This window comes from Liolophura sinensis, chromosome 7, assembly GCF_032854445.1.
Source record: "Liolophura sinensis isolate JHLJ2023 chromosome 7, CUHK_Ljap_v2, whole genome shotgun sequence".
NCBI lineage: Eukaryota > Metazoa > Mollusca > Polyplacophora > Chitonida > Chitonidae > Liolophura > Liolophura sinensis.
In genome coordinates, this window is record NC_088301.1 from 35,999,914 (window position 1) to 36,024,377 (window position 24,464).

At 37.2% G+C, this 24,464-nt stretch overlaps 2 protein-coding genes across 2 annotated transcripts in view; both read left to right on the plus strand.

Moving 5' to 3' along the window:
* The window catches only part of LOC135469788 (E3 ubiquitin-protein ligase Rnf220-like), a 34,610-nt gene extending 18,809 nt beyond the window's left edge, over nucleotides 1–15,801 (plus strand). The window contains exons 5-14 of the mRNA XM_064748385.1: nucleotides 5,840–5,882; nucleotides 7,304–7,419; nucleotides 8,048–8,168; nucleotides 9,121–9,217; nucleotides 9,936–10,022; nucleotides 10,732–10,772; nucleotides 11,009–11,084; nucleotides 11,438–11,552; nucleotides 11,844–11,918; nucleotides 13,123–15,801. Of these exons, the coding sequence (XP_064604455.1) occupies nucleotides 5,840–5,882; nucleotides 7,304–7,419; nucleotides 8,048–8,168; nucleotides 9,121–9,217; nucleotides 9,936–10,022; nucleotides 10,732–10,772; nucleotides 11,009–11,084; nucleotides 11,438–11,552; nucleotides 11,844–11,918; nucleotides 13,123–13,194 (843 nt within the window). The 3' untranslated portion in view covers nucleotides 13,195–15,801. The remainder of the gene's footprint in view (nucleotides 1–5,839; nucleotides 5,883–7,303; nucleotides 7,420–8,047; nucleotides 8,169–9,120; nucleotides 9,218–9,935; nucleotides 10,023–10,731; nucleotides 10,773–11,008; nucleotides 11,085–11,437; nucleotides 11,553–11,843; nucleotides 11,919–13,122) is intronic.
* Nucleotides 15,802–17,178: 1,377 nt separating this feature from the next.
* Nucleotides 17,179–23,400, plus strand: LOC135471868 (mpv17-like protein 2). Its single transcript, XM_064751277.1, has 5 exons — nucleotides 17,179–17,604; nucleotides 19,078–19,239; nucleotides 20,369–20,445; nucleotides 20,758–20,886; nucleotides 21,432–23,400. Exons 1-5 carry the CDS (start codon nucleotides 17,397–17,399, stop codon nucleotides 21,486–21,488), a joined length of 633 nt encoding a protein of 210 aa, XP_064607347.1. The 5' UTR covers nucleotides 17,179–17,396; the 3' UTR covers nucleotides 21,489–23,400.
* Nucleotides 23,401–24,464: the final 1,064 nt, after the last annotated feature.

The window sequence follows — 24,464 nt, forward strand, 5'->3', positions numbered from 1 at the left end:
ATTTCCGTCAACTAGTCATTCATTCATTCAATTTATCCATGAAATTTTATGGGCCTGATGAACATGCTTTGAAGAAGTAGACATCTTAATTTTGAGATTTTTTTGGAATTTTATTCTTCAGAATGATCAGGTTATAAACAAAGTTTAATACTTGTAGTCCCTTAGTAAGAGGGACATGGTACATAATGTCCTGTGCATGTAGTCTTAATGCACAGATTCAGGATTGGGGAGACTCTTTGTGTTTTCTTTTCATCCTTTCTTGTTCTGAAAGTTAAGGTTCTTCTGACATTGTGAAATATAAGATTTCCCTGGCAGTTGGCTGTAGGATGTAGGATAAGCAATCTTTTGTTATTGTATTTTAAAACAATTTTTTTTTGTCTGTAAAATGTATCCACTATCCACAATCTGCAATGGAAACACTCTTACAAGTGTTAGTGTTCACATGGACATGATTGGCATCGCAATGCTTGTTTTTCTTTTTTTTTTGTTGTTATTGAAATAGTGTGGTTTTTGTTTGTCATGTGCAATATGTATGCACATATACACCCATGTTATCTTTAAACTAACATGTCTCAATTGCAACTTCAAATTTTGACTTAAGTCAGAAATGGCTTTGAGGAATCGGCCCCAGGGGCCAGTTTCACCAAGCTCTCTTGACTCCACGAGCTCGCTATTACCATGATGACGTAATGCTTACAGTACTGGTTGCCATGGTAGTTAGGTGAACGTAATGTTAAAAGTGCTTCGTGAAACCGGGCCCAGGTCTGCTATTTAGGAAAATTATAGGTGTAGACCTGTATGTCATATTTTTAAACAGAAGAGTGATAAGCATTAAAAGAAAATTCGGTAACATGTAATGTTGTTAGAGGTAGTTATACATTCCCATGTACAAGTAGTGTAGACTAGTAGTGTTTTCTCCTTCAGAAATATTCAGAATAAATATATTCAAAACTACTACAACCAAAATATTTTTTGAACTACAAAAAACAATTTGTAAATGGTCAAAGAAACATATAATACCAGTGCTTCTAATAATGTGAAACAGTTTCTTCAGAAACTTAAGATCTATTCTGGGCTGGTTGTTCTAAAGTCCTTGACATCCCCATTCCTGTTGTATCCATGGGTGGAACCATGTAATACATGTTATTACAGTTCTGATCCCAATAATCTGTTATTGTTGGAAATGTAAGCCTAATCAGAACCGTTTTTGTGAGAAAATTTGGATTGCTCTCTAAATGAAGCAATAGAGGTATGGGTGAGTGGTTGAAATATGTTCCTATCAGCACAATCATAAAGCTTGTATCCAGGTTTGAAGGGTAGGGCTTGGTGCAGTAATAGAAACTGATAGAGCTGTTCCAGTGTAAATAGACGGGGAGATATGGTGGTTTTGATTTTCATCCTTCATGGCCTGATATTAAATTGAACGCAGGGTGAAAAAAAGTGATGAGGTGATTGTATAACTGACAAACTGATCGTCGAGTGTACGTAGCGGAATCGTGGCAGAATGACAGTGATGGGCAGTTGAAAGTGGAATTCCCCAGTCTCTCATTCCAAAAACGAATGGCTGGGTTTTTAGTTGTCGAAAACTTCAGGAAATATTCGAAACGGGGCAGTTAGATATTCATAGGAACTCTTGTGGGAGTTGGGGTGAGTTTAGGCTGTGTAAATGTCAACCACCGGCCCTGTTGACACAGCATGCATCAAAATTTGTAGCTGATACATTGACTGCCGATCTGCTAGCAAGGCCAGCAGTTGTCTAGGCTCACTGCTTCAGCCAACCGCGGGATGGTGTTTCACTAATAACGGGTCTTCTCTGAGCCCAGTAATGTCCCTTGCTCAATGCATGTTTATTCAATTTGAAGTCATTTGATTTCATTCTAAATTCTGTAATGGGCCTTACAAAGCAGATGGGGCTCCCATGGGATTGACGATGAGTACATTACTGTTTTGTAAATTACCCTGCGCCGCTCGTGTGCAGTAAGGTACTCAGAGGGGACATTGCTCACTAACGACTGATCAAAGATAAGAGCTTTGATACAAAAAAAGCCCAATTGCTCTGAAAACTTTGAGAGTAGGGGAGCTAGTCGCCAGTGCACTTTGGCCTGCATGAATAATACTGTCACAGATTATGGAAATGACAGTGAGAAGTTTGCCTCGCAAGTTCGACTACTGTTGATCTCTTGACACTCTCAGTGTAATGTACTTTGTCTACCCATGGTGGACACTTGGTAATACCATGCATATTTTACCACCCAGTCCAGCTTAATGTGTTTTCTACAAAGTGAATGTGCGACAACAATTCAATAAAAGAAACCCGAAGTGTACTTTGCAGCCTGTATCATGCATACTTGTATGGACAAGATCCTGAGCAAATCTGTACACTTGCCTACAAATTATGTACTGTACACTTAAATTTTTTTTTTTTTTTTTTGCTTTTTGGTCGGCTTTGTTTGTTTTTGAGGAAGGAGTAATTAATTGTAGTGAATAAAAAGGTAGAAAAAAAAATTAAATCAAGTCATGGTCAAAATAATGAAGAATTGAATGTCAATAAGCACAGAAAGCTGTTAGGACAGACTTCTGGTAAAATGTTTAAAGGGATAAAAGTTAATTTGTACTTATTTAATTTTTTAAATAAGTGATTTTCTCTTATACAATTGCAGTTAGGTCTACTTTTAGTAAAAATGTGTGCATAATAAACAAATGAATTTGTTCTGCACAAAACTGCCTTAAGTGTAATTAAGTGAAGCAACACGTCATATCTGAAATTCTCAATGCTTGTGAGTATAAAGGTAAGGGATAGTGTTCTGGTGTTTAAGCTGTTTGTACAATGCAAGATATACAAGTACGTCCTTATTTTCTCGACTTTCCATGATGACAGAGTTCATGAACATGTACAGTTTATGCATTTCTTCCTCCAATCATTCATGTACATATTGTCCTGCTTGCTGTTTTATATTAAGCCAATCATTCTGGAGTACAAGGTAAAAACCCACTGGAAAATAAAATAGATTCGGAGTAAATTTCACATTCCTACTGAACTAAGGCTTGTACCCTATTTTTCCCCCAAAATATTTTTTTGTGTAAAATAACTGGGATCTTAGCATTGTATTTAAGGCCTTGAGGAATGACTCCGCAACATTGCTCAGCAGTACATGTAAGTAGTGGTAGCCCATGGTGTCAGTTCAGTCTTGATCCATGAGACAATTTCTTGATTCCTGCTTTATGGTCTCGCCCAAGTATATTAGAAATGGCACTAAAGATTAAAGTCACTAGCAGGCATAAGTGTTTGATTGAGTGCATAGGTTCAATGCACAGTTCCATTTGTTGTGGATTATTATTATTGGTATTAATAAGTGCATTAAGTGTTGTAGCCTATAAATTTGGAGGGAAAGGGAGAGAACTGGGATATTGTAGATTTCTCCACCCTCAATGTTCTTGGGGCGATGGAGACAATAAGCGGTTGACAGTGCTCCTGAATGTTTGCATGGTCTACTGCTCATTGCAGACCACTTATCTTCCGCCTGTAGGGTGTGGAAATATGTACCTCACATGTGGGAATGTTTGTCAGTAACATGACAAAAAAGGTGGATTGTGTCTGGCACTTCATTTGTCTTCTTTAGACCTGACTGCCATTGTATGTATGTGAAAAATTGTTGAGTATTGCAATAAACAAAAACCAGATAAATAAAATTTCTGGAACAAATCAACGACAGTATAATTAGCAACCCGACAAGAAATAGGTGTTGTCCTTGAGGTCAGGTATTTGGACTACATCAAGCAATGAATGAGTGATACTAGAAATTGTGCAATGATTTTCTATAGTGTATTAGTGGGAAAATGTTGGTTTGTATCAAAATAACTCAACATGATTGTAGGAAATGAATGTACAAAGTGTTCAGCTGAAGTGCAGTAAGAAATTACATTAAATTAGAATATAAGAACAGTGAAATTGTTACAGGAGCAAACATTGGTTGTGTGTTAATTGATTTTCTTGTGCTCATCTCAAACAAGAAAACAGGTCCCTCACTCTAAGCTGTTGTAAATGCTGCATGTTAACTAAGCGCAGTTTGTTGGCAATTGCCAAAGATCACAATTAATAGAGATATTTGCTGCTGGGCGATGAAGAAATCGGTAAATGGTGCAGCTTGGACGGCAGGCTTACCGAATCAATTAATTGATAAACACTCCGTGCGATTGTTAGTGATCAGGAAGGGCAAATAATCCTTGAGCCTCTGGTTTTATCATCAATTCCATTGGGCCACGCTCCATTTGTGTCCCCGTTCATTTCCAACAAGTATCCGCAAACAACAGTTCAATGAGGGACTGTTTGCTGGCAGGCTGACTGAGCAAATCCAACAGCAAAGCATCTGTGCCTGACATATTTGCTTGTTAGATGACTGTCTACAACCCTGATTCTACTTGTGTGTGGTTTCTACTGTTATAAATTTTGTCTTTGGCATGACTGGTGTGCAGTCAGAAAGCATATGGACTTGCATATTTGATATTTATCTTTTTAGCCAGTTGCATTTTATGAACTTTGACATTCAAGTGTAATGCCACTGGTTTCCTTTAAAAGGTCTTCTGCTAACACTAAATTTTTTATTGTTTATTAAAGAGATAAATTTGTTTAATATAGTGTTTAGAATCTTCATATTACTAATGTGTATTTATTTCATTAAGCTATTTATTGAAACTACATGTACCTGTAATACATGTAAAGAAAAAACATAAAGGTAAGTATGACTAGTGGAAGAGTTTAGTCATCAACATAATTGCAATGGAAGAATATATAATTATAGTGAATCTTCAGTATACTGATGAAATAGTTAAGGGATAGTGGAATGTCCACGGTGTCTGCCAACCAGTAATATGGGCTCTCCTTATGTTGCCTCTGCTGTATTTTCTTAAAAGTTCTTTCGTGACTAAATTACTCTTTTTGCCTGATTCTGGGAGCTGTGCTGATCGCAGACAGGTGTTTAATGCGTATTTGGGAGGCACATGCAGGATCATGTCCTGTTGGAAATACCCGTTTCCACTGCAGAAGTAATATTTTGTTTGTGCCTCTGAAAATGCACTTTAAAGGACAAAAATCTGCAATGCAATACAGTGTTGTATCCATTTTGTGCTATTTGCCTTAATATACAAGCTTTATTTTAGCTCATGATTATAAAAAAATTTACATTACTGGAATTTTTTTTCTTGTTGTAAAGGGCATTGTTGAGTAGAGTATTACATGTGTATATCTTGTTGAACTATCAATACTTTCATGCGAATGTTGGTGTTGAATCTTGTACTACTTTTATGTATCACGACAGTAATGTATGATTACTATGCTTCCCTGCCTGAAACAATGTTTAACAGATATCTGTAGTCAATACAGAACACTGGAAGCAGGCCATGACCAAGTGGTTAAGGTGATAGCCTTTTAATTGCAAGAACACAAGTTCCATACCATTCTGGAGCAAGGAAATTTCAGGGTTCCAGGTTTCAGTAGTTCTCTGCTAGGTGGCAGTAATTGTCCAATGATGTTCTCTTATGAGGTCCTTCTTAAAGTTTACTTGAGACCACCTGCCTAGTACCCTGTAGGAGAGGTTGCCAGTAGCTGACGAAAAGCTAGTGGTTCACCTTGGTAATCTGGCTTCCTCCAACCATACAATTGGCCGCGATCATATAAGTGAAAATTTTTTAATATGTAGCATTTAACAGCAAATAAATAAATGTACATACAGCAAACATTTTCATTGTATGCTTTTGGACAAAATCCTCAGAAAAAAGAAAAGTTAAAAAGCTTTTGGTGAATTTTATACATCAAGGTTAAAGCACTATGATCTTCTTGCAGACATACCTTAGGATCAAGTGTAACCGGCAAAACAGATTAAGTGGTAAGTACATGTACTTCTTAAGAAAGGAATTTATATTTAGATGTTCGAATTATAAAGTTTGTCATGAGGATTTTGAAGTAAATGATGAATATCTCTATTCTTTCCATAAACAGCAGTTCTTTCTAGGTCTTTTAGAGTAAAAGAGCAAGTGACTTTTTCAACTCGAGAATGTTCACAAAACCTATAGCACCACACAGTGATGTAACATAATTTTTTTTGGTGCCTGCACCTGAAGTCTGCACCTGAAGTCAGCCTGTCCTCACTGGAAAGAGCCTGCCATAAGGGAACGTAATAGCCTTAATCAACCTGCCCACAGCCAGTGTTTAAGCCAAATATTACCAACTAAAATGCCTTTGACAGAATGGATGACACATTGAAGCACAAACATAACATATATTATATAAATTCATCATTCTTGTGGCTTAGTCATAATGGTTCAATTAAATTAAACCCTGATGTCTATAATTTTCAACAATTTCTAATATTTACCTGCCTGAACGTTTAATCATTGAATTAAAAAGCCTGGCAGGTCCATTACGTAAGGCACTTTGCGGAACGAAGTAGGCTTTTAAATCCACTTTGAAAAGGCTGCAATTGCTGATTTCTGGTGTACATTAAAGAGAATAGGACCTTTATTACCACTCTTGCGAGTATAAATCCATTCCTGAGTTGAAATGTTCTTAAAATCCACAGAAATATTTCCTTCTCCCCCATCAAAATAACTTTGTGCTGTCCTGGCAAGTCAGGTGTACTTAAATCTCAGAACCACGGGTCAAAAGATATGGAAATCAACCTAACAAGATAAGACCACAAAACAGTTCTTAAACGACAACTAGCGATGATTTCATCAGTTATCATGAATGTACAATGGAAAGAACAATTTGCCAAGTACATCGATTCTAAAGGTTCCAGTCAAGATATCATGAGCACGTCTGCTTCGTTGTCCATTTTTTCTGCCTGTGGCCTTAGATACAGTCCGGATTTTGGATGCACCTAATGCATTGCGCATGCACAATATGCTTATTCTGTGTGGATGGAGAATCCATTAATTCAGGGACCCATGCCTGTACATGTACAATTTAGGTGACATATGTAGGCATTCAGGGAGTGACCATACATTTGTAAACAATGAAAATACACAGTACATCTGTATGTATATGGTTTAGTTCATATTTTGGATTTTAGACCATTTGACAAAAATGTTCTGAAGGGAAGAGGAGACACTAAGATGTTCTCATCTGTCAAAAACAAGCTGCACTGTATGCATGTATGTACAGCAACTTCTGACATGAAAAAAAAAGTAAATAGGTCAACTACTGAGGCAGTGTACTTTTAGACAGACTCCTTTTGTATCATGAAGTAATACTTTTATTTGCGCTAACCATCAATCACATATGTGATTTTGTTCCCTATGTTTCCAGCAAGGAGTAGAAGCAAGAGAAAGAAGCCAGATGAAGCTGCCTGCCCAATCTGTAATGAGAAGTTGAGCGGCACCCCAGAAGAACTCAATGATCATGTGGAACAGTGCCTCAAAAGGGTAACCTTGATAGAGCAGACATTGAACAACGGTTCAAACTTAAAGATCTGAACTAAGCTCTCTGTACATATATTACCTTTAATTTTAAAACCTTAAATATTTATTAGTACATTTATGTGTAATTGATGTTTTCCTAATGCTTTCAAAGAAGGTTGGTGTTAGTTTTTTTTTTTTTTGACTTTTGCAATTTCCTCATGTCTTAATCAACCTGTTTTAATTGAGTACTCCCCATTTTTTTGGTCAAAAATGTTGATAGGTTTTCCAGTTAAAAAACACTCTAGTTCTTGTAAACATCAGTATGATTAATACACAACACTATGATAGCTGGATCATATAATAAAATATTCTTAAGTACAATGTTAAACACTAATCAAATAAATAAATAAATAAATCCTGTATCTAGCTGGAATGCAATTATTTTTTTTTTTAATATGTAAAACTATGGAGTATGGATTAGGCTGTACATAGAATACACGTTGGCAACTTGATACCTACCATATGAGATGCTACATATTATGTTGATTCAACGCAAACCACTTGTTCTCAGCAGAATGGACACAATTTTGTGAAAATCATTGCTGGTATGTTACAGGTTGTTGAGTCTATAAAGTGTTTTGGTTTGTTATAGCGAGGGGAGGTGGAGGATGAGCCTGTGGATGTTGAGGGGGACGGGGAACAGTTCGAGGAGTACACCTGGGCAGGGCAGACACGTGTCCGAGCAACTACCATGCTGCAGGGAGGATTTTCCAGTAAGTGTACTAAAAGGTTCACTTATATAGAATATGACTTTCAGATTTAATCCCAGCCTTCAGACAGGGAATATGTATTTCCCTGCTTTCATTGCTCTTGGAGCTATTGTCACTAATTTATTTATTTATTTGATTGGTGTTTTATGCCGTACTCAAGAATATTTCACTTTCACGGCAGTGGCCAACATTATGGTGGGAGGAAACTGGGCAGAGCCCTGGGGAAACCCATGGCCATCCGCAGGTTGCTGGAAGACCTTCCCACGTACGGCTGGGGAGGAAGCTGGACTTGAATACACAGTGACTGCATTGGTGAGAGGCTCCTGGGTCATTGCACCGTGCTGGTTTGCTAACCCCTGGGACATGGAGACTCCGTTGTCGCGAAGGCTGTGTTTTTACGAGTGCATTTGCGATACTTTATGCAATTACTTGATGCATTCATTTAACACCACCATTCCATCCCAGGAGTAAAATCCTTGTCTGATGCATAGGAAATGGAACGTGTTCTATACGCTCTGCAATAGCGCACGTGTTGAAGAATCAGGGAACAGGTAATCGCAAATACATGTCGGTGGAAAAACGGCATAAATACAGTCAACAGCACTCCTTGAGCTATTTGTACAGACATAACATTTGTTGAAGACAACTTTTCTGGCTTCAATATTATGTTCAGGGTATGATGTACTTGTAGCATGTGGGAAAGGTTATCAGTAACTTGCCAAAGGTCAGTGGCACTCTGATTTCCTGCACCCATAAAGCTGACGGTCATCATATACACATGTAAGTGAAAGAATGTTTATATTTTGCATTCATGAGCAACTCATTAAATAAGTCAATTTTATGCCTGAAATTGATAAAGAGTTTTGAACATAAAATATACATTTTTACTCGTTTTTGTTTTATTCCTTACACAGGACAGCATGTAAATTAATAAATTTTGTCTTTCTATTGCCAGATTTTGGGTTTCAAATTGCAACTAAACGTTGTGGTCAAGATGAAGATGTGGATTTAAATGTGGATGGAGATGAGACTGAAGTGTATGGGAAACCTCAGTATCCTTTTAAATTCCAGTGGTCTTAACTCACCTCCATGTCTGATTATCAGAGCCAGAATACATTTAAGCAGCTGCATCAGAAACATTGTAAATACATTACTTTTGAGGTAGTTCGGTTAAGCACAACTGCATTATGACTCATTCCCTCTTGGCTCAAGGTGTAATACGAGCCTGGGCTATGTCTATGGGTTTTATATACAGTAAGTCACTGCAGCAGTAATTACTTGTATGCTTTTTCTTTTTTAATCAGTTTCCCTTGGGCTCTGCTCGGTTTCAACCCACCATAATGCTGGCCGCCGTCATATAAGTGGAATATTCTTGAGTACGGCGTAAAACACCAATCAAATAAATGAATAAATCTTTTTTAATCCAGGACCTGCATTAAATGCTTCTGTTTTACTTCAGGAAGGGAGTATGTGAGATGGTGCAAGGCCTTATCCAGGGCATTTTTTAAACCGTTATAAGATTTTGGTCGTCCTAAATGAAAAATTTCGTATTTTTGTGTGATTTGCATGTATAAAAATGGTGATACTGACAGATTTGAAAATCAAATGGGTTCCCAAATTGGAGTGTTTTCCTTCTGCTATGATAGTAATTATATATGATAAATATTCTTAAGATTGTGTCTTAAGGTACCAGTTACGTATAAACACGCAGTAGGAGAGTGCTTTTGTTACAAACTGCTCCTCTTGTTTTATCTTAACTGTTGTGTCTAGATTTAGTGAAGCAGATATCATCCCATGTAGCTCTGATGAACCAGCTGAGGATCGAGCCAGGCAGGCATTGCGTGGAGCAGTTCTAGAGTAAGTAACAGATACTGTATTATTGTGGATATCCGTTCTTTTTTTTTTTTCATTGGCATAAGGCATGGCGTTACTAATTTGTGTGCTTAGGTCTCTTCGGTCATCAACATGATGAAGGTTGCTCTTATGTGAGGAGAGGGGATCACTGGATATATGCCATCTACAGTGATGTCAAAACTTGAGTCACTGGAAAGAGAGACTGATTAGTAGTATGGTGTTTCTGTTACTTGACTTTAAACTTTCAGTCATTTATTTGCGCTTAAAAATTGGCAGACACATTATGATTAAACAGTTTAAGACTATACATGTACATGTAGATGCAGGTCAAGCTTCATTGTTTTAATCCACCAGTAGGCTCTAGACGGGCCATTTCACTATAACTTGACATTTGGGACATTGTAATCAAAGGTCCATGGTAGATCATGGTAGAGATTGAAACCTACCGTTCAACTTGTCTACATAAGACATTGACAGAATCAAGATCAGATTTCATAGCTAGAGCTACGTATTAGTGCAGAATAGTACATGTAGGTCTACCCTGGAAACAGCCAGTTGTTCTTTTGAGCACTGAACTTTGATGATAACTTCTGTATGAAATACTGTTGTGTACTGCCTAAAATGCAGTTCAAATATTTGTATATGAGGAAAAAAAGATAAAATGTATGAAAGTAAACCTTGATAATGTGTATGTGACTTTCTCTGTATTCAGATTTGGTTCAACCCCTCCACCTAGTGCATCTCCCAGTTTAGGTGAGTCATACATGTGGTACATGTAGCAGACTGTGTTTTGACCTCAAAGATTTAATACTTATGTAGGTTTCATCTCCCATGTTGTGAAAAGTTAGCCCTGGTTTACTTTTATCATTGTTTTAAATGTAAAAGCTGCTACAATGTAACATTGCATGGATTCTGTGAAATGTAATACTAGTCAGACCATTTTCTCAGCCATAGTTATTTTCATCATTTGTCTATTCACTATTTGACAGCAATGGATCTAAGCAAATCTGCCAAGGATGGTTGTGAGAATGGTAAAGAGAATGGAGAGCTACCATGTTCAGACCTGTAAGTGAAAATTTCATTTTTGTTGCCTGAAGAGTGAAAATAATGACTACACTGATCTTGCACCTTCAGGACATGGCTTAACTACATAGGCTGAATTAAAAGATTACAACTGTTTGTCATATGGTTAAGGCTTTCCTCACAAAACATTTTCAGTGGTGTTGATTGGAAAAAGAATCACAGCACAGAAGCACTGTAAACTTGTATCTCTGTTTGATATTTGGTGTTCAGTCATTTTCCCTGTTTAGTTTCATGCCAGAATTATTATTTCTTAGAATAAAATTCATATAGCTACATATCAAGATAAATTTTAAGATAATTGCATCTTGTGATGATCTAAGGATTATTTTGAACAGATTAGAAGATGCCAGTATGTCAGGCAGCGCAGGGGAGATAATAAAGTCACTGAAGGCAAAACTGAAGGAGAGGGATCTGGTGAAGGGAGATAAATTCAAATGCCTCATTTGTATGGTGAGTACTTATTAGAGCTTATTCAGCTACTGTATTTTTCTGTGCACATTGCTTGTCCTAAGTGAAATATTCTTGAGTACGGCATAAAACACCAGTCAAATGAATAAATAAATAAATCATTGCTTGTCTTTAAGAATAGCCTGAACATTAGTTATATTTTAAGATGTAATGATATTTCTAATGGAGCAGAGTTTTATTAGATTTGCTAAGAAGGTTTCCATATTGTCTTTCACTGGGCCCTTTTCCAGAGTTGATAAAATGTGAAATATAGATATCTATTAATGATTTCAGGAGGCATACTCCAAACCACTGGTGTCAACACAGTGCTGGCATGTCCATTGTGAGGAGTGCTGGTTGAGAACCTTGGTGAGCTACATGTAGTTTATTTCATGCAAGCAGACACCTCAGGGTGATATAGAAATGTGAATTTTGCTCGGCCCAGCTAGTGTGTTTTTTTTTTCTTTTCTTTTTGTGCGGCATCAGCGTAATAGGTTGGAGATTGGGGTCTGTTTGGAGTTTGATTCATGTAGACTTCAATAAGAGTTTCTTGATATTGTATCTGACCATAAATTTCATCCATGACTAAGGCACTAATTTGCTCTGAATCATATCGCGGAAAGAAATTCTGTATTTTTTAGTGGGTTCAGCAAACTACAAAAATGAATTGTATTTGACTCCGAACTAAACCTCCTGGGCCTATATTTTCCAAAAAATGTCACTTAAGAGAATTATAATGGGAAATCAATCAATGGTCTAAACTGTTCGCACGACGAAATAACATGCAAATGATGCAGCCCAAATATTCCCACAATGTAACGTTTGCTGATGGGTTGCACATTAAACAATAGGACAGATTGAAAGTCAGTTAGAAGTCTAGTAAACCAAATACGATCTTCCTTTCTATCGACCATGTATTACAAAGTATCTGTAATTCCTTGCAATCTGCATGGCAGAATTTACATGGTAGGCTGCAAAATTACAACACAACCCCGTGTCGGACATTTTCACTGGAAATCTCCAGCCATCACACTACAAGAAGGGGGAGACGCAGTTAAAAAGTCAATTGTACGAATATAACGACTTGAGGGAGTCGATGATCAAAGGGTAACCACACATGAAACTGAAAATTCCATTGTCCAAGCAAAGTCAGATATATGTCAGTAGACATCTGGAAGTCTCAACTAGATGACATTTAAACTGACAGCACAATTTTTTTACCGTCAGCAATGTGTCTCTTAAGCATTTCTATTGGTCATAAAAAGGTGTTTTGAGGGTTGTTTGGAAGGTAGAGTGACGTCCTACCAGTAAATGTTACAGCACCAAAAGAAAAACTTTATTACCTTTTATTTGCCTCTAAAAATGTAATTTTTTGGGCCAATATTTAGGTAAAGTACAGTACTTGTGAAAAAATGTTAACCCCTAAAAAATATCAGTGTGGGATCCTACAATAGCATTCTGAAAAATGCTGTTGAAATATGTAAACATATATGTAAACAAAACAAGGATGGACTTTTTTTTTTTTTTTTAGTCTTTTAATTGCTTTTATTAATTGTATGTCTATCTCTTTCAGGGTGCCAAGAAGTTGTGCCCACAGTGTAACATGATTACCTCCCCTTCTGACTTACGACGACTCTACTTATAATGGACACTCTACAAATATGGAGTCACTTCAGAATTAGTGATGTAACTTTTCTGCGAAAATGGTTTAGAAGTGACAACCAGACACATGAAGCATACTAATGAGGATATACCAGGCACTTCATCTTCGTCTCTTGTAATGCCAAATTATTTTCTTCTGGAGAGACCCAGCTCATTGTCTTCATTTTTTCTTAATCTCTGAACTTTTGTTAATTTTATTCTGTCAGTGCTTTTATTTACTGTGTACTTATCCATTTGGAACTTAAAAAGAAGTTCAAAAAAACTAAATTTTGAGTCTAACATTCTATGTACAAGGTGAAACAGTCCTTAGTTCTGAGCACCACTGTGCATGTTCTAGCACCAGTTAACATTCATACAAACCACCAGTGCTAAATGTATGGATTAACTATCACATTGTAAAATTAAGTATTTCTGTGTACCAACAGATGTGAACACATACGGAAAGAAGTTTGATGGTCAACACATGTGATTTTACGTCCATTCTAAGCTAAACACAAATGAGATCAAGTTAAAGAAATATGTGGGATACCTGGGAGATATTTTAGCTGGAACATTTTCTTTATTCTGTATTCTAACTTGGCATGCTACTGGTATATCTTCATATGGAATTTGAATGCAAAAAAAAGGTGTTCAGCTGTTGTTAGAGGTATTTTTTGCAGTGGTGATGCTGACTTTGGCCTTTCTCCCAGTAACTTCCTTTTTATCTGCACTTACACATGATAAATGACAGCATATGAAAAACACATATGCAGGTGGATATCTTTAAAGTTAAAAAAAACTCACCAGAATATTTGGTGCTGCCAATATAAGCAGGTCTTGGTGGAAGTATGTGAACATAATAGGTGAATGCAATGTTCATTTGACATGATTCAAAATTTGTGAAATGTGAACCAATTTGCTATTTAAGGGCTAAAATCCATTTTAATGTACTTTGATGCCAAATTCTGTGGTTAAGTTTATCAAAAGGTAAATTTATTTTATTTTTGTTACTGGAAATCCAGAACAATGAACATAAAATACATAACAAAATGTAATGATATGTAATTGAATTTGTATAAAGTGAAAAAATATGACGTACTTATGTGCATAAGAGTGTACTGTATGTTACACTTTAGAGGACATTACTTCAAGTGTGAATTGTGATGTGTTGATTTGAGAGGAGTGATGGGAAGTTCAAAATTACAGATCTTTGCTGTGTTTATAAAAAGGACATTCATTTCCTTGGAAATGCAGAAACAATTATTTCTAAAGAATTTTTGATCATGAGGATGTGTTCAGAACTGTTTTTTGTACACAGTAACAGGTGTTCCATCAGTATTTGTTTATAAATACTATATATATGAACATCTTCATCTGTGAGAGAAGATTTATTGCATTGTTTGTTAGAGATAATGATATATATACATGTATAATGTTCCTCCTGCAGTGAGTTGAAAACTATCTGCAGTTAACGAGTTTCTAAACTCATACTTGTTAATGTTGCCTGGATGCAGTTTGGCATGGTTTCCAGGAATTGCTTGTGACATCTAACTGTTGTAATGTTTAATGCCGTGTACAATGTTAAGAGATGGTCAAGCACCCTGATTATTTGGCTTGTATACAGGTAAATGTACCTCACTTTATGCAGCGTCATGTGGACTGGAGCATAAAAATATTTCAACAGGTAGCCAATCAAGCACAAACAATAATATCATGGAGTGCACAACTGTCTGATTTTACATATCCAGATAGCTATAATGTCATGTAATACTAATTGTTTCTGTTTGAGAAATAGAAATGTAACGAAATGTAAAAATTCTTTTCTTAGCATCGTCTTCGACAAATAATCTCTTGTTTTCCACAAACACAACCTAGCTATGCCCAAAGAAATCAAAATCCCCAGCTGGGTATGAAAGTGTGTTCCCAGAAACGAGGTTGCTTATATTCTTCACATTTGTTGTGAAGTCGCTTTTTTCCCCCCCAAGGCAAAGGAACCATGGATTTAATTTCCAGAAAGGTCCAAAACATACACTGTACATATACATGCTTTGACATGCCACAATTGTAATGAGGCTAATGGAATGATAATGGTGGTTAAAATATAATGTAGGGAACAATGTTTTCAAATGTAATTGTGTTGTATATGGTTTCTAACAAATTTCTTTCTCTGGTTGTGTCCAAACTGTATAAAGGTTGTCTCATCAGTCTCTATCAAGCTGTTATGAGGTTGTTATCAAATATATATATGAACTGAGGTAGTGAGGAAAACTATACAGAAGCTTTAGGATGTCCTTGGGGTAAAAGTGTTTTGAGATATAAAGGAAATTTTTAATTACTTTCTTCTGATTTTCTCGAAGCATTTGAGTCCGTAGTAATATTGGATAAGTACATGTATATATGTCATCTTTGCTGATAGATGTATTTCAACATACCGGTAACTATTTCAGCTAGGTGATTTTTTGACATGGGTTTCCATTATACCAAAATGTCTTTTGTGCATAGGAATAAGACAGATCTTACCCTGTTCTGAGACCGGCTGGTATGAAAATGCACAAGGTCAGAAGTTTATTACATGTGGGAAGAAATTATTTTTATTTATTTTTTTTTATTATTTTTTTTTATCCTGCTAAGTGATCATTTAGAGTTGAGTTACCGGTACTTGAGTGATGTTGTACATATTGGTGTTACACAACTAAAATAAACAAATTCAGAATTCTTGATCAGCTTTGTTGTATTTTTCTGTCTTGAATTTGCTGAACAGTTTTTGATAGTTATTATCTGAAGTTCGAAAGATCCAAATATAGACATTAGACTGTTGACTGCATCATGAGCTCATGTTGGCTTCATCTCCGGTCATACGTAGAAAGGTTTGCAAGCAATCTGCTGATGGTTTGTGGGTTTCCTCCGGGTTCTGTGCAGTTTCCTTCCACCATAATGCTGGCTGCCATTGTGTAAGTGAAATATTCTTGCATACGAGATATACCTCACCCATTTTTTTTCCACTTCAAAGAATGTAACATTTCCTGTAGTGCTTTGTTTTTTGGTTCATTACCAAGATTGCAGAGCATGAAAATCAGGTGTTATCAACGTGAGCTATAAAAGAATCACGATATAAGCAACCTAAGAATCACATCGTTGAGCACTCTCAAACACTGAAGTCAAAAGTGAACAAACGTAAGCAGTGGGATATATACTGATTCATACAAAAAGCACTTTTTTTTTTTATTGGTGGTTCTACATTGGAACCTAAAGTGATGAACGTATTAATTTATGATAGATCTGAGTATTAATTTTCAATTTACTATATACATAATTGTACCATATCATTAAAACATGTAAATTTTTTAACTACTTTCATAGAACAGGCTTTTTTTCCAACTTCGGCTAAGGTGATGGGGCGTGAAAATTCTGTCCTACGCCAAATTCTTTTTGAAGAACTGCATGCCCTGTTAACAGAATGTTGGTTGGGATAAAATTTTCGCGGCCCATCACCCTTCCCTAAGATGAAACAATAATTCCAAACATGGCCGACGTTCATTTGAGTTGTCAAGAGACTGTTGAAAGATGGTTTACCAATGCTGGCTTTGACATATGACATTTCGGGAGTTTTAAGGAATCGATGAATAGCAAAAATAAGGTAGTGTTCAAGCCGGGTTTTTTGAGTGAAATTGTCCGCGCGGAAGTCTGTATGACCGAAGCTGGGCGTCCTGGTAGGGACGTCCAGCTTAGCTTAGGGCTAAGAATATATATATACATATATACCTTGAGGTGTATATATATACAGCCATATAGCCTGTAAGTAGGCTGGTATAGGCGTACATAATCTTTGACCCAGATTTTGACTGCAGACCTGCAAGTTATATCTTATTTACAAACGTCCTCCTTCCCCTAAAACGAGGTGAAATCAAATGACCAGTGGGTATTATGAATGAGAATGGACTCGCATGTCAGGCACAATCCGGTCAACAAAACGCTGACTGTAACCGGAAACTTGTAGTCCGTGCGATAACAGAGGTCCCACAGTAGACGCCCCCACACAAGATGGTTTAACTGCAGCATTCGGCACATGGAAGGGTTGCGGGCACGAAGGATGAAGGGGAAACAGATAAGGAGACTAAACATGTAACTGTTCCCTTGAAGGTTGGGCCTTAAACATAGGTCAAATTTCACTAGCAATGTGATAAATAAGTTTAAACTGACGGAGAAATGTTCGCTAGGGTGCGCTCCGCCACAAAGGTGCTTTTCAATAAGTATCTGATCGTTACAAACACTATAACTTGTGGCGGATTACTTGCGATCGGTGACGGAATCGTTCAGAATATTGAGCACATGGGGGAGAGCAAAGCTGAAAAGGTGGTGTCTGCAGGAAAGGAAGGAAAACCGGCAACATGGACTTACAACTGGCCCAGAACACGTAAGCAGAACTGACTGATCTCTTCCATGGCTGTTATTTGACGACAGTCACAGTGATTCGTTTTCTGGCTGAATTGACAAATTGCAGCTTTTACCTACGGTACCGGTAGCATGGGCGTCGGAAGGTGTCGGTACCGGGAGAGGAGTGCATAAGGGAACACATCTGCACTAGGCCTTTTGTTGGAAACCAGGGGCCCCAGGGTGGGTGAGGTGTTAGTGCACAAGGGGACACATCTACACTAGGCCTACTAGTTCAAGCTAGTAGGCACCTAGGTGGGAGGGGTGTTACAAGTGCATATAGGGGGACTGTAGGCCTACCGGTGGTAAGGGTGGGGCGTAGGGCGGCAAGTCTGGAAAGGGATAGGAGTGTAATCTTTGTTGGTAAAGTTATGTATGTATGCTTGGGAGGGAGGGAGGTGCCGTGGCTCATTTGGTTAACACGATTGCGCAGCGTAATGACCCAGGAACCTCTCTGTGAGTTCGCTGTGAGTTCAAGTCCAGCTCATGCTGGCTTCCTATCTGGCTGTGCGTGGGGAGGTCTGGCAGAAACTTGTGGATAGTCATGGGTTTTCCCCAGGCTCTGCCCGGTTGCCTCCCACCATAATGCTGGCTGCCGTCGTATAAGTGAAATATTCTTGAGTACAGTGTAAAACACCAATGAAATAATAAATAAATAAATGTGTGATTGGGGTTTAAGATCATACTTTTAACAGTTTTTATAAATAGTTAAATGAAAACAAGGAGTCATTAGGTGTGTGTAGGGGCATACACATACTGTGTCTTCTTGCAGCAGGGTGAGTCCATGCTGCTAAAGTGCTGCACAATCGAAGTATCATGGTGAAGGCAAAAGACAAACAGTATAATGTGTCAGTATAATGTGACTGGGTGGGGTGTCATGTCTGGTGTCTTCGGCAGTTACCAGATCAACCAGTCCTGTTTCCTTGCCCCAACTTCTCAGTTCTGAGAGCCAACGAAACATTGCTCGACAAGTTCCATGTTCATAGTCTTTGGTATGACCCGACCTGGGCTTATTCCTAGATCTCTGGACTTTGATGCAGGCGCTCTAGCCATTAGGCCACTGAAGCGGTCGTGGATTCGTTACAGACAACTTGACATGCACGAATATGGTGTAGATGTATAAGTCAAAACTGTCCAAAACTATTGTACCAGTGGAAAAGTATGCCGTTAAGCTAGCTAAATCAGTGCAGTCCTGCAATACAGACCTCAGCAGTAAGGCTGTATCCATCATGGCAATAGTTGCATTCAGAATGACTGAGTTGAACACCATATTTGATAGTGTCATCGAGTGAATCGCTGGGGATGCATCACTGGTTGAAACGGGAATATCAGACGACCGCTTTCAACAACAAATAAAGAATATTGATTTGATGTTATTCAGAAAAAATTTTTGAAATTTAAGCTTCCAAATCTTATTTAAGTAATGCAAATTTATGTGTTCTACTTTTATATTCAGGTCGCATGTTTGCGATGGGTTTTATTCTTGGTCCCTTTAACCATGGTTGGTACTCGTTACTGGACAAGGTGGTGAAAGGGTCAGGTGTCAAGGTTGTCATTAAGAAGATAGCATGTGACCAGGCTGTTGCTGCACCATTTTTCTGTTCAGCCTTCTTCATGGGTAAGACATCTGTACTAATCTTCATCATAAGCACATTTGCATTAATATAATGAGTGAAATATCTTGTGTAGATTTTATTATTTGGTACAGACCAGCCTGCTCATTCTTATAGAGAGCCCCTCACTGGTGGAACAACTAGCCCATAACCAATAAGAACACATTATGACAACCTTAAATTCTGCCAGTTCCAGTCTAATAAAGAAAAATAAATCATATCTTTGAATGAAAAGGAATAAAAATTGGATGCATTTCACCTATAAAATTGACCACCACCGTATTCCATAACACATAGTGACAAAATCTTGATCATCTGAACAACAATGAACTTTGGAAAAAAAGGAAACGTTTTTTTTTTCGCAATAATAAAAAGAATGTGGCTTAATGGGCAAGTGCTGTTGCGGAAATACAATTCAAAGAATTTCCTATAGAAAGATCGAGTGAAGTCCTGGGACAGTTTTGCCTAGATTTGAGGCCCGAAAACAGGGTGGGACCACACAAACCTTTATCCTTTGAATGTCTATGTCATTTCTACATATAGTTAAATCACAGTCCAGAAGCCTCTGTGTCCCAATACAAATCAATCAGTTTCGTCCCTGCCTGTTGATCACAACATTACCATGTTGGGCGTGAATGAGAGAAATTTGACCTGGGCAAAGACTGGGTGTTGAATGCAGAGATTTTCCCCTACAAACTATTGTTCCATCCGCATCGTTATCCAAATCGCCATCTTCTCTTCCAAAATCAAAATCGCCAGAATAACATCCATCACGATATTGTCATGTCGTCTTCTTGACCTCTCTAGGTAAGCAGTTGCCCTGGCCTGGTTAGCACCAGTTTTCCTCAGTTTAACATCTCAAAAATGCTCTTTATGGTGATAAATTCGTTAGATGACTACCTTCTGGAGTTGCGTAGGTAGATATTTGGCTTCATCCATTAATATTTTTTTCTTGGCTTAATCTCGGAAAAATATCTGCTTCAGCCAAATATTTACCCACATACCACTGGAAGGTTGTCATATAATAAATAGAATATAAAGAGATGAAATCATCTTACAGAGCTGCTTGGAAATGAGCTCACCAGTCCTATAAATATGTGTTCACTTTCATCATTGATCATAACCTTTCAACAGGAATGGGTTTAATGGAGGGAAAATCTTTAGACGGTTGTATAGAGGAGGTTAAAGACAAATTTATAACAGTTTATATGGTAAGTATCACATAAAAATTGATCCTTTGATATTTTCATAGTGAATATCAATGCCGTAATAATTTTTTTATTTTTGTAATAACAAGAATAACTTTGATGTTACAATTTTTTTTTTGTAAAGTTGCTGCAAGACAGACAAATAATGGCAAGGACATTACCAAAAGAATAGGAAAACTCCAGTTTTGCATGAGATTCTTAAAATTCTGGCTTATATGCTGCAAACCACAATACATACACCCCTTTGGTGTACAGACCTCACTCTCTTATTTTGATGTTAACGGACACTTCTCTGTCTCACTCCTTTTACTTCAGGTTGACTGGTGTGTTTGGCCACCTGCTCAGTTTATCAACTTTTATTTCCTGCCTACTCAGGCACGAGTGGTATACGTCTCAACCATAACACTGTGCTGGAATGCCTTCCTTTCCTGGATGAAACATAGAGTAAGTACTCTGTAGTCATTGAACTTATTTCATTTCTGATGAATTGTACATTTCGTAAGGGGCATAGGGAGCCATGTAAGAACATCGGATTGAAATCTGCACAAGGCATAATCTACCTGTGCACAGTGGGCCGATATTTTGCCCATTCCCAAATGGTCTGTTTCCCAAATTGCAATGACAAATGTCCCAGTGGGTTTCCAAAATACATGTACCCTAATTCTCATCGATCCTTTCGGTGCAATTTGTGCACTTTTGCATTTCAGGCCCATTAATGAAGCCCTGCGCGTGGTAATATACAAAGTTAGGGTCCATTAAACCACAGCATTCCAGTGTCAGCGAGGTTGCAATAATCACCATGTCATTGTAGCTGTACCTGTAAACTATAGTCAGAAACGTAGCATTATGATAAGAACAGAATAATGGTGTTAAGAATGGTTAAACCAAATCAAGCAAATTGAGTTGCTGGGTGTGGAAATAGTGATATTTAGAAATGATGTGAGTTTCTGATATTTAGAGTAATTACCACTTTATTCTTGTTCCAACAGGATCTTGTGCGTGCTGAACATCACCTTATAGACAGTGTTCCAGAATCAGTCCGTTAGTTGTCACGTACGGATGTAAATGTTTGGAAGATTCTGATGTGAAACTCTAAATTACCCTTCTTTACCATAACCCAGTAATATCATTGAATGTATTAAGTGATACTAAATGATATGTGTGCATTCATGTGGAACTCTACATCTAATGTATTATTTAAGAATTAAGAAATAATCTTTACCTCAAGATTCCTATATATGTAGGTGCAAATGTTTGGAAAAAAAGCATACCTGTGCCATGTATATAGAGAAGTATTAAATAAGTAATATTATTTCACTTCAAAGTGTCCAAATGTAGCACACCTGAAGAAGTACATGCACTCTTTGAAATGTGGTGTTTAAGCTCAGGGTTTGTACACAAATGCCATTTCGTATTTGATCATGGTTGCCGCTGGATATTATGCCTTTAGAGTGCTTTCATTTCTACTGTTACATCCGAAACAAATGTTTGAAGATCTCATTTATATGTTTGCGTTTAAACTTACTTAATTCTTAATTTGTGTAAGTTTGAAGGTTATTTGTTTTATCATTTCTGTGGTGCATCATAGTATGTAAACAGTAAATGAACAGATAACAGATATTGGAAGTTTTGTGTAGCCTTGCCATTTTAAACTAGGTATTATTGTTTTTATTGGTTTTAATGTCTGCTCTATGTTTGATCCATGAACATCAAACCTGTCTAAGATGCCTAAGGGATTATCAACTGTTATACGTTGTTTATATCTCGCTCTATGTATCGTTAGTGTACATGTGTAAAATATTGTTCTGTGACCAATCCTTAAAAACTGTTTTTCTTGTTTTACCTACATATAGACTGTTCTGCCTGACTGCCTGTTTTATTGACCTTATATTTGTTATATAAAATGTTGCTGCTCTTGGTTTCCAACAGAATCATCATGTCAGTTGTTGTTGTTTTTTTTTTTGGTTATGTGACTACTTTTGATGAGGGTAAATTGTGTGAGTAATACAGTTTGCTTATATGCGGCAGACATCATCAAAAACACAAATTACTCCCATTCAGAAGAAATATGTCACATTATCTCCACTAACTTTTCAGATTTAATTCACATTCAGATTTAATTTGTGTGTCAATTTACCTATTGCTATTTGGCAATAGGTAATTTGGCATGGTTGAATTGAAGAATGTAATAATCAACTTGAATCAGGAGTTGAAAACCAGACAGCTGTGTTCAGATACAAAATGTGTTACAAAATCATCATTGAGATTACCATAGTACTTGTATTAGTAGTCATCTTCTTTATATCTGTGTATTTCCAGTGTAATATTAACTTGTTTTCAGTTAAACAGTGAAAGTCTAGCAGTTTTATGATCATGTTGTTTAATAGCAATTTAAATTTTTATTAAAAATTTTATTCAGACGTGCCTATTTTAATGCTTTTAAAATGATCACTCACCTACAAGCACAGTACCCAGGCTTGTATTATAATACTGTATATACAGTATGTATGTCCATTTGTTTTCAGGGCATGAAATAGTTGCAGTGTATACAGGGTTGCGTTTAATTTTGTGTCTGAGAACAGAATAATAGTAGTAATAATAATGATGATAAAAGAATTTCAAATGCATTGTCATGAATTTCACTGTTATCCTGTTGTTACATGTTTTTGTTGTTGTTCAATATAGAGAGAAATATAACGCTGTTTTGGCATTCATGTAATGTCATGAGTATATGTTGTACCTTGTGGGCACTTCATTTATCCGGATTTATTTTTTCATGGTATTGGCGTTAATATATACTGTACTCAGGACGGCTTCACTTATGAAACATTGCCTTTATATAAGAAACCACGCCGAGCCCTGAGGCAGTCACCACCCATCGCCATCACACTCCTGATATATATATATATCTGTATAGTTCTGCAATGAATGCAAAATATATCCATCAGTTTGGAAGCAGTGTTCAATAATCAAGTCTCTTGCTTTCGTTTGGAATTTTCTTCTGCATGTTACAGTAAAGGTGCTCCGAAATCTAACACAATAACCAAATTTAGCATCGTCTAGGGTCAATCAGATCTACTTTCAAAAATCCAGGGGCCGGTTGTTCAAAAGTGTATTAAATGTTAAGGCAGGTGTAAAGCTTAATACCAGTCATGGCATAACATAAAACTAATGGTCCTTCAGTCCAGACTAACGTTAATACCGGGATTTGTAGTTGTAACATTGAAAATTAAATAATTTTCCAGTCGAGTTAAAACGCCATGTTATACAGAAAGGCCTCTGTCTCTAAACGCTGAATCACCATGGAGGAAATCTTGGTTGTGCTTGTGTGTGCTAGAAAAGATGGTCGAGGCATGTGATATATATTGTACACGTGTAATTTGGGATGCAAATTGATTATTGGTGTATACGATTTGACGGTACATGTAGATGTGCAGGAATGGATTGGCGCTTTGCTTGTCGGTATGGCTGTCACTTCACCCCCCCCCCCAAAAAAAAAAAATCAAACCTTTTTGAGTGACAATGGAGCGTGACATTTATGACGCGTGTATCAGGCTGGTCCTGATCCTGAATAATTCCACCCGAACCTTTTATAGTGCTGGAATAGAGAGAGACATGAGAGTTTTGTAGTGTACCTCTTCACGCGTCAGTTGACTGAATGTTTATTTATGTGTCTGTTCTTGGCTATTGAAAGACTTTCTTGGAAAACAGAATAAAGGCATTGTCCTTCACTGCTTTCTCCCATAATCGAATATTGATCTCTCTGACTACTCTGTCTGCGAGAGTCTATAGACATTATATAAAAGCAGCAAGGCTGAATGTTTCGAGTCCTGAGCCCTGTACCATTAGCAATCCGTTCGGTTTAGTCGATTGTTACTAAAATGGAAGCATGTATATGTTTAACAATTATGTTGCTACGGAAACGCGAGATGGCTATTGGTGTATCCTCCTCCCCTCGGCCTCGATTTCAATCAACGTCACAAGTTCTTACTACAAAAACTAGTGTGTCAAAGTTATTCCAT